This window comes from Candoia aspera, chromosome 18 (assembly GCF_035149785.1).
Source record: "Candoia aspera isolate rCanAsp1 chromosome 18, rCanAsp1.hap2, whole genome shotgun sequence".
NCBI classification, from domain to species: Eukaryota; Metazoa; Chordata; class Lepidosauria; order Squamata; family Boidae; genus Candoia; species Candoia aspera.
In genome coordinates this window covers 81,706-90,688 of record NC_086170.1, presented here as the reverse complement: position 1 = coordinate 90,688, position 8,983 = coordinate 81,706, and the positions used below count along the sequence as shown (strand labels likewise).

General features: G+C 52.9%; 1 protein-coding gene across 1 annotated transcript; it reads left to right on the top strand.

The window, feature by feature from the left end:
- Nucleotides 1-697: 697 nt before the first annotated feature.
- On the top strand, nt 698-8,677 carry PPIH (peptidylprolyl isomerase H). The gene is made up of 9 exons (XM_063317458.1): nt 698-813; nt 899-963; nt 2,210-2,233; nt 2,497-2,541; nt 3,700-3,742; nt 5,336-5,428; nt 7,147-7,234; nt 7,436-7,476; nt 8,586-8,677. Exons 1-9 carry the CDS (start codon nt 748-750, stop codon nt 8,652-8,654), a joined length of 534 nt encoding a protein of 177 aa, XP_063173528.1. The 5' UTR covers nt 698-747; the 3' UTR covers nt 8,655-8,677.
- The last annotated feature ends 306 nt before the right edge of the window (nt 8,678-8,983 follow it).

Below are 8,983 nucleotides of genomic sequence, written 5' to 3'. Positions count from 1 at the left end.
GCCACTGGCAGTATATATAAACCTCCTTTTCATAGCTTGACTCTGTACAGATTTCATAGTTATGGGGCTCTGGTGGAAGTATTGCCAAGGACTCATTGAATCGGATTTCAAGCCCTTTAAATACTACTCTGGACTTTCAGCAGCCAACAGTGTTTAATGCTGCATTCTGTGTATGTTCAGAAACCCTCTGTTCTTGAGTGAGGCTTAAAACGTGCTCCTTATTGGGAGATCGTGGCCGTGGCCTTTTTTAATATTTGCAATATAAGTTCTGCACGTTTGCAAAAGGAAACATTCAGCATAATGCCCGGGAGGCCCGGCCGAAGAAGCAGGTGCATTGACTTCAGGCTGCTAATCGACACGCCGCGCAACGCAGCAGACGCGCAAGCGCGCGAATGAAGCGGCACTTCGGGTTCTCGAGCGACCAGGGTGGCGTTCCAATGGATCGGAGGAGCCTGAAGAGGAAGAGGCGGGAACTTCCGGTGAAAGCCGAAAGCCACTGGGGTTTGAGCGGAAGCGTGTCGCTCTGGCCATTGGGACATCTGTGGTGAAATTCCTCCGTTGGAAACCCGAACGGGGCACCCAAAATATTTGAAAATGTCGATAAAAAGGCGATGGAGTCGGAAGGAAAGGCGTGTCAACCCTGTTTAATGATTTCCGTTGGATGCCGGATGCGACCGGAAGTGAAGCGTTTCACGCCGCGCTAGGCCCCGGGGCAGCCTTTCCGCTTCCGAGTCAGAGGTGGTCGCCATGGCGGTGCTGGCCTCCAACCCCAACAACCCTGTGGTGTTCTTCGATGTCACCATAGGCGGCCAGGTAGGCCCCGGGCAGAGCGAGCGGGGACGGGAGGGGCGGGGGAGGGAGCGCGGCTCCCTGTTCTGACGCCTCTGTCCGTGCCCAGGAGGTCGGCCGCATGAAGGTGGAGCTCTTCGCCGACGTGGTGCCCAAGACGGCGGAGAACTTCAGGTAAGCCCGGCCGGGCAAGGCGGGTGCCGTAGAGACGAGAGGCCAGAGCCGTCACCTGCCCCCTCGCTGCGCACCACCGAGAGGCCCAGCCTAGAGCGCCGCTCCCAGCCTTCCCCAGCGCCACCGGTCCTTTGCCAGCTGGCCGGGGATGATGGGAGCGGGGAAGATTCCCGAGCCCCTCTCTCGAGGCGGAGGGGGAGGCGTCCCGGGTTCAGCGGCGCCGCCTTTCCCTGCGGAACTCCCCGCCACTGAAGGCCGTTTTCCCCTCGCCGCCGGTTGAAAAAGGCCGCCGCTGCCCTGGCCGGAGCCTCGAGGGAGCGACCCGTGGATGCCACCCGCCTCGGCTTCCGGGTCACGCCAAGCAGGGCAGCGGGAGAGAGAACGCGGCGGAACCCGGCTCATCCCTGCCAGCCGCTCCCTGCGCCCACTCTTGTTCCTCAGGCATCCTCCCCGCCACGGGCAAACCCCCTTTTCTGCAGAGGAGGAAGAGGAGCTTTTGCGCTCCGCTCGCCCCGACTGCGCTGAAGGCGGCGGGGGAGGGTCGCCCGTGTCCGTCGGGCACCCCCTTGTTCCTCTCCCAGCCGTGTCTGCAGGAGATCAGGGAAAATGCCAACCTCGTGTAGTCTGGGCGTTGCTTTTTTTACACATACACGCATGCATAATTTTTATTAAGAGTTTTAAACAGGAAATAAAAATTAACAAGAACTAATAGAAAGTAAGAAGAAAAAGTCAAAAGTGCAGAAAGAAAAAACAAAAAGTTGCTTCCAATTTCCTTTACAGCAGGTAGAATTACAAATACAAAATTACCTCTTACAGAAACGGACTCTCTTTTTTCTATTATTTATTTTTTTCTAATCATCAAAACCGTAAATCATAAGTTCATTTTCTTTTTCTGCTTCATGCAAAACGTGCACAAGGGGCACGCCGTCTGGACTTTGGATGCTAAAACGAACGCGCGTGGAGAAAGTCTGAGGTCGCTAGGCGTCAACCGCAGCTGGATGGCACCCAGTCGAGAGCTAGGAGAGCAAATTAAATGAGTTCCTCTTCTCTCTTTGCCCAGCATTTCCAAGCCATGGCCTTGATTGTCGTTTACGGCAAAACACAGTTTAAACCTGGTCACCCACCTTCTTTTTCCCGATAATCAAGGGAATTCTATAAATCCTTGCTGAATTTAACTCTCTCGCTCTGAGAAATCAGCCTTTCTGTGTCCGAGTTTAACACACGGCCTTTTCTTTCCTCTTTCCAGGCAGTTTTGCACGGGTGAATTCAGGTAGGTCAATTCTGTTGACCTTTCAAAAAACAACTCTCCCTGTTTTTTTTCCTGGGACCACGCTCCCCACTGAGGAAATTAGCTACTTTCAAAGAGCCCAAACGGGTGACCTGTCTCTCTGGCTTCAGAATAAAACAGCGAGATGTGACAGCTTGTGAGGGGGGGGTGCCTCTTTGGACCTGGAGAAATCTTGGTCACTCAAGGCCTCTTGAGCTGCGAGTGTTGCTGCCAGCTTCTGAGTGTCTCTGCTTCTTGTCTTCCAGGAAAGATGGCGTTCCGATCGGCTACAAAGGCAGCACCTTTCACAGGTACGTCGGCCATCGGGTTGTGGAAGCTGGGAAAGCTAGCTTTTTCCCTGCCAGGAGGTGAGGGGCGTTTGGACTACAGCATCCATCCAGGCCACGGCAGCCAGGGCTGACGGAGTGCTGGAGTCCAACAACATTTGGAGAGGGAGGTTCAGACGAGTTTTATTACTTTTCAAAGCTATAAACCGCTCAGTCTTACTGAGTTGGGTGCCCTCTAAATCAAATATATAAATAAGCGTTCAGCAGAGGATGGCTGAGCTCTGTGGTGCAGGAATGGAACTACAGCTCCCAGAATTCACCAGCCAGTCAGGGCTTCTGAGCACAGGGGTCTCCAGGCATCTGAAAAGAAACCTGTTTCAGGGAGGACGGGAATGAATTCACTGTTCCCATCGGATTGTTAATGATTTAACTGACTTTCCTGCTCATTGCTGAGTGAAGAAAGAGATGGTCCTTGTTAGCTCTTCCAGCTTTATGATTCTCTGGTCCTTCTCACAGCACATTAAAAATGCAAGACATTTGCCAGGTGAATCAATGAATCAAGTCTGGAAGGTGTCCTCAAAACCCCAGATTTGTTTCTCTCAGTGGCTGTAATGCCAGAGTCCCTGGGAAGACAGGGGATTGTGCCCCAGCAGGAGGGGATTCAGAAACAGGCAGTCCTTGAGGAGCCCCTCCCTGCATTTATCCAGACTTGCTTTTTTCAAGCCAGCACCACCTCCTGTGGCAGAGAGTCCTGCCTAAAACCTCCCAAGGAGCAGCTGCGTTAGTCTTGTGCAGTTAAAAGCAGTTTACTGGCACCTTAAAGGCTAACCAGGTTATTAATAAGCTGCTTTCACTGGCCTTAGTCCGTGTCATCAAACGTGTGGAGTTTGGGACTGCCCGAATCCAGGAATTGTTGCTGTAAGCAGAGCTAGGAAGGTTTTCTCAGAATTCTTAAGGATTCTGCCACTGATATGGAAAAAAAAATCCAGTTTTCAAGGTATTTTGCCACTGGCACACCTGGGTGGTTGGTTTGGGGATGAAAGAAACCCTGGGCCCTTTTGTGGCTCAGCTGCCTGATCCTGAGGTCCTTCACTTAAGTGGAAATTACTCCTGGGGTTTCCCAAGCTGGTGTTCAAGAGCAGCTGTCTGCCTGATAATATCTTCTCTCTTTTTGTTTTCAAGGGTTATAAAGGATTTCATGATCCAAGGAGGCGACTTTGTGAATGTAGGTACTTAAAGCTGTTTTGCTGCTTTTAAAGAGGGGAAAGTGGGCATTTTGTCTTGGAATTGGTATTTGAAATTCTCGCCAGTCGCTTATTTTGTGTGTGTGTGTGTGTACGCACACGCGCGTCCATACATGAATTTATCAAACTGTTTGGCTACAGCGTCTTCCACCCACCCCAAAGGAAAGATCCTGAATGGAGGATTCAGAAAGTTTTGCAAAGCCCCCCTTGAGGTTTGGGCAGTGACCATAATCAAACTTTATTGGCTGGGGAGAGCTGATCTGCCTTTCCCCCAATATTTTTTTACACTTCTGAAAGAAATGGGATTTTTTTTTCTTTTTGGATGCCTAAAGAGCCCTATCCAAAGGCAGAACACGAGGCATGGAAGGATGGGTAATAGTATCCGTTGTGTGTCTTCTGGGTAACGGGACACTGAGTGACAGGATGTGGCTCCCCAGCATATCATCTGGCAGGCAAAGGCTTCCTTCGTTCCTTAGATCTACCACAGGACCGTGGGGCTGCAACAGGTCACATTTACATTAGTAACCAGTTCACACAACGCTCTTCGCCGAGTCAGTTAGATGGCTAGTAATTGCATTCCTGTAATGTGCTCAGTTGGGTTAGTTTTAATCCTGATGAACTGGGGCGGGGGGGGCAAATCCAGCCCGTTGGCTCATTTATTGTATACTCATAGCCCAGACATTCGGTTAATTCAGCAGCCGGTTGAGCACGTGGTGGGAACTGGGCATGCCAGGAACTAGTCGTATATGGTAGAAGGTAGTCCAGCTTCTTCCAACTGCCCCCCAGTTTGGAAGGAGAATCTCAGACTGGGAAGAAGCATATAATTGGCTTCTGGAGGTTGCTGTGTGTTTGCCTTGAGCATCCATTTCAGTGTCCAGGCAATCCAAATGTTGAGTCCCGTCAACTTACAGAGTAACTCTCCTTCTTAGGGACGATTGGGAAACGCTCTTTTTGTTCAAATCTCCCCCGAGCAGCCAGCCTTGGGCCGTTGTTTTGTCCTGGGTCCCTGGAGAAAGCCCCCCAGGCAGGCCCCCCCCAGGCTCTGCAGATCAGATTGGAAGCTGCTCCACCAAGGAGCCGGGCTTCCGTTGCTGGCATCCTCCTTCAGAAACTCCGGCTAAACCTCTGGGGAAGTTCCCTAGAAAATGTGCTCACTGTTTGCTGGAAGGAAGTGGGTGTTCCGAACTTCTCTTTTCATTCATGCCGCTAAAATTCAACGTCGCAGAAATTAAAGAGGCCTGCAAATTAAACTCGTTGGCTCTTATGTTGTCTGGCAAGATGGTGGGGCTCACTCTCCAAGGCTTCCAGGAAGGAAAATTCCTTCAGTGGGCTCATTTCTAATGCAGCATATTAAAGGAATAAGGAAGGAGTGTTTGTGGAGAGGTGTGTGCGCGCGTTATACCTGCACACGTCATTGTAAACAAAGTTTAATTCCAGAGAAGCAGTCTGCATCTTTTTCCCAAGGGAACTCCCCCATGATTTGAGGGAGGTTCCTTTCCCTCCCTCCCTCCCTTCCCCTTCCCTCCTGTGTCCCTGGAGCCGGGTGGAAATCCCCTGCTCTCCTCTCTCAACAGGGAGACGGCACCGGAGTGGCCAGCATCTACCGGGGGCCCTTTGCCGATGAGAACTTTAAACTGAAGCACTCTGCACCTGGCTTGCTCTCCATGGTAAATTGGGTCTGAGAGAGAGAGAGAGAGAGATACACACACACACACACACACACACATACATTAAATGTATATTATATGCTATTTATATATATTTACACACACACACTATTTGTAAACCACCCAGAGTCATTGTACGCGAGATGGGTGGCAAAGAAATTTATTCATATTCTCTCTCTCTCTCTCTCACACACACACACACACACACACACACACCTTCCCCCCATTACACACATACACACACACCTTCCCCCCATTCGGAAGGTCGGCGGTTCGAAACCGCGCGGCGGGGTGAGCTCCCGTTGCTCGTCCCAGCTCCTGCACACCAAGCAGTTCGAAAACATGCAAATGTGAGTAGATTAATTGGTACCGCTTCGGCGGGAAGGTAACGGCGTTCCGTGAGTCATGCTGGCCACATGACCCGGAAGTGTCCCTAGGGACAACGCCGGCTCTAAGGCTTAGAAACGGAGATGAGCACCGTCCCCTAGAGTCGGACACGACTGGACTTTACATCAAGGGAAACCTTTACCTTTACCTTTAGGTTTCCCCACCTAGGGTTGGGTTGATTCTAAGGGATGCCCATCCTCTGGTGGTTGGGCTCACCCAAGCCTCCTTAATTCAGGAGCTTCTTTGCCCCCTTTTTGCATTGTGCAATACGCCGAACCGTGAATTCACCAAAGGGGCTGGGTTCTCCAAAACGCTTAGCCTCACGAAAGCCCTAAGCAGGGTTAGGCTTAGCTAAGATTAGCACACCATCTGGGTGCAGCTGCTGGGGCTGTTCAGACCTGGTCACTTCCCTTCTTTTTCCACGTAGCCCCCGGGCAGCCCAGGTGGGCAGCTGGGATGCCCACCCACACCCAACCGGGGGGTCCTCTTCCTTGGTGAACCGGGACTTCCGGCAGGGAGCCCACGTAGGACCCCCCGGCCTCTGTTCTAGATGGAGGGGGAGGGAGACGGTGGTCTTCATTTCCCTGCCCAAACGATGGCACACAGGTGCCTCCCCCTCCCTCTTTCTGCGGGAGGGCCCCCCCAAGATGCCGTTGGCTCCTCCTGCACATGCAGCCGGATGAGTGGGAAGGGCCGAGATGCCTCCTAAGGGCTGCAGGGCTTGGGGACAAAGGCCTCGTAGAAAGAGCTCCTTCCTCCCCTCCATGTTAGGGTTGGGGGGACCTCCTGTGGGTCTGACTCCTTCCCACCTGCCATGCTGCTCTGCTGCGCAGACTGCGTATTGACCTTCCTCCTCTGCTTCTGGTCAGCCCCAAAGCCACCCTTCTCCCTGGGCCGGACCCCTGAGTCTCAGAAGGGCATTTCCTCTGGATCGTGGTGCGAGAGGCAAGGGTTAACCCCCAGCCCCTCCCCCCCAGTAACAGTCCCAGTCAGGCTGCCCAGCGGTTGCTATTTATAGGAGCCGGAGCGGCGGCATTGCTCGGCTTTGGCAGACAGGCGGGGGCCAGGTGCCAGACTCTGGAGGGGGGGTGGGCTGCCCTCCTCCCCACCCCAGGGTCTTGCAGAGGGCCCAAGACAGCCCCCCAAAAGCGTTTTGAGTTGGATGCCCCTAAAATGGAGAAACGTTCTCTCCCCCAAGCGGACCCTGTGACAGGCGGGGAGGGTGCCGCCGGACTGGGCGGGAGCTGACCGCTGAGCAGGGAGGCCGTTCTCCTCCCCTCCTCCTGCCCCCTCCCCTCGTTTGCCTGATGCGTGTGGGGCTCTTTCACCAGGCCAACAGCGGTCCCAGCACCAACGGCTGCCAGTTCTTCATCACGTGCTCCAAGTGCGACTGGCTGGACGGGAAGCACGTGGTTTTCGGTGAGTCGCCGCTGGCTGGGCGAAGCCTCCCTGGGACTTCAGCTTTGGGACTTTCTGGGCAGTTAGACCCGAGCCCCCCACCTCCCTTCCCATTCCCCCTTCGAAAATTGAAGAGCACATTAGCATTGTTCTTCTTTTGCTAAGGAACTGGAGAAGGCTTGAAACGCTGAGGTTACTCTGTTCTTTCTTTTAACCTGGCAGGTAAAATAATTGATGGACTACTAGTCATGAGAAAAATTGAAGTAAGTCAGAGCTGCCCCTTCACATCATCTCCAGGTTTGGGGTGAAACTGTTAGCAATCCAAGAACCAACACAGAATTAGACATTTTCTAAAGGAAGATTCTTTTCTAGCTTCAGGCTTCTTTGACTGATATCCTGCCCTTCAGGATTCAAATCCTGCCAAGGCAGCTTAGAAGGAACAGCAGCAGGTAGCATAGAACCACTGGGTATTTCCACATCTCTGTCCCCCACAAGGCAAAATCTGTTTTTTTCTGCTCTGCTTGCTCCTGGTTGTCCTGCTCTATAACCCAGCCTGAGAAAGTGAGAGAACCCAAATATTTATTTATTTACTATCCGGCCTTTATTATTTTTATAAATAACTCAGGGTGGTGAACATACCAAATACTCCTTCCTCCCCCTATTTTCCTCACAACAACAGCCCTGCGAGGTGGGCTGGGCTGAGAGAGCGGGACCGGCCCAAGGTCACCCGGCCGGCTTTGTGCCCAAGGCGGGACTCAGAACCGCAGCCTCCTGGGTTCTAGCCTGTTGCCTTAACCACTGGACCAAACTGGCTCTTTCAAATGCAAGTTATGCAAGAGGTCTTCTTTGCCCTGGCAGCAGCCTCAGTCCAAACCCTGGCTAATGCCTTGGGCTTGGTGGTCTCAGCAGAAGAATCGTTTTCCCACCTTTCTCAGAGGCGGAGCCTTAACTAGATCTCCAAGCTTCTCGTCCTCCCCAGAGCGTGAGGCTGTAACTTCAAATTTTATGGAACTCGGCAACCTGGTGCTCTCCAGATGTTCCAGACAATTAGCTCCTAGCAGGGGGTTGCAAAAGGAAGAGCAGCAGCAAACAGCTGGAGGGCACCAGTTCCTGAGTCCTGTTTTGGAAAAGAGACTTCTCCAGGTTGTTCTGGGGTCACTGAGCGAAGCCTCCGTAGGGTTAGTCTTGAGCGATGCCAGCCCTGTGGAGCCAAGCAACTGGCAAACTAGTTAATCACGGTTACAGTGTCCAGCTAGGGTACAGCCAGCCACTCCAAGCTAAAGCGGCTTGTCCCAGGATCCAGTTTCAGGTTTTCTGGGCTGAGTTGGAGCTGCCATTTTACAGCTGCTCACCTGTTTCGTGCTTCTTGCAGAACGTGCCCACCGGGCCAAACAACAAACCAAAATTGCCAGTAGTGATCGCCCAGTGTGGAGAGATGTAGCCGGGGAGCCCCAGGTACGTGCCATTTCAGTCTGTGTGGCTGATGCTGCAGCAGCTGGTGAAACGGTTTCTGGGAAGGGAGTAGAGAGGGAGAAGGGACTCCACGGGCAAGGCGGGAGGGTCTGTGTGGAGCATCTCTCTGGGTCTGCCGTGCAGACGAGGATGGCCGGGGCAGTCGGGTGAAAACGGTAGGCATGTTTCTAGCCCCCTGGCTTTGAGGATGGGGCGTCCATGGGGCCTCTCAAAGCCAGGGAGTTGGGCTCAAACATCAAACCGCACTCCCGAGTGAAGCGTGCAGATTTCCTCGTGCCCAACTTGGTGCAAAGCTCT

Bases quoted from the DNA above. Each gene is read 5' to 3' on its own strand.
- PPIH (XM_063317458.1), top strand. From the start codon at position 748: ATGGCGGTGCTGGCCTCCAACCCCAACAACCCTGTGGTGTTCTTCGAT. The intron at 814-898 runs GTAGGCCCCGGG...GTCCGTGCCCAG, and splicing joins ATGTCACCATAGGCGGCCAG to GAGGTCGGCCGCATGAAGGT. The intron at 2,234-2,496 runs GTAGGTCAATTC...CTTGTCTTCCAG, and splicing joins TTTTGCACGGGTGAATTCAG to GAAAGATGGCGTTCCGATCG.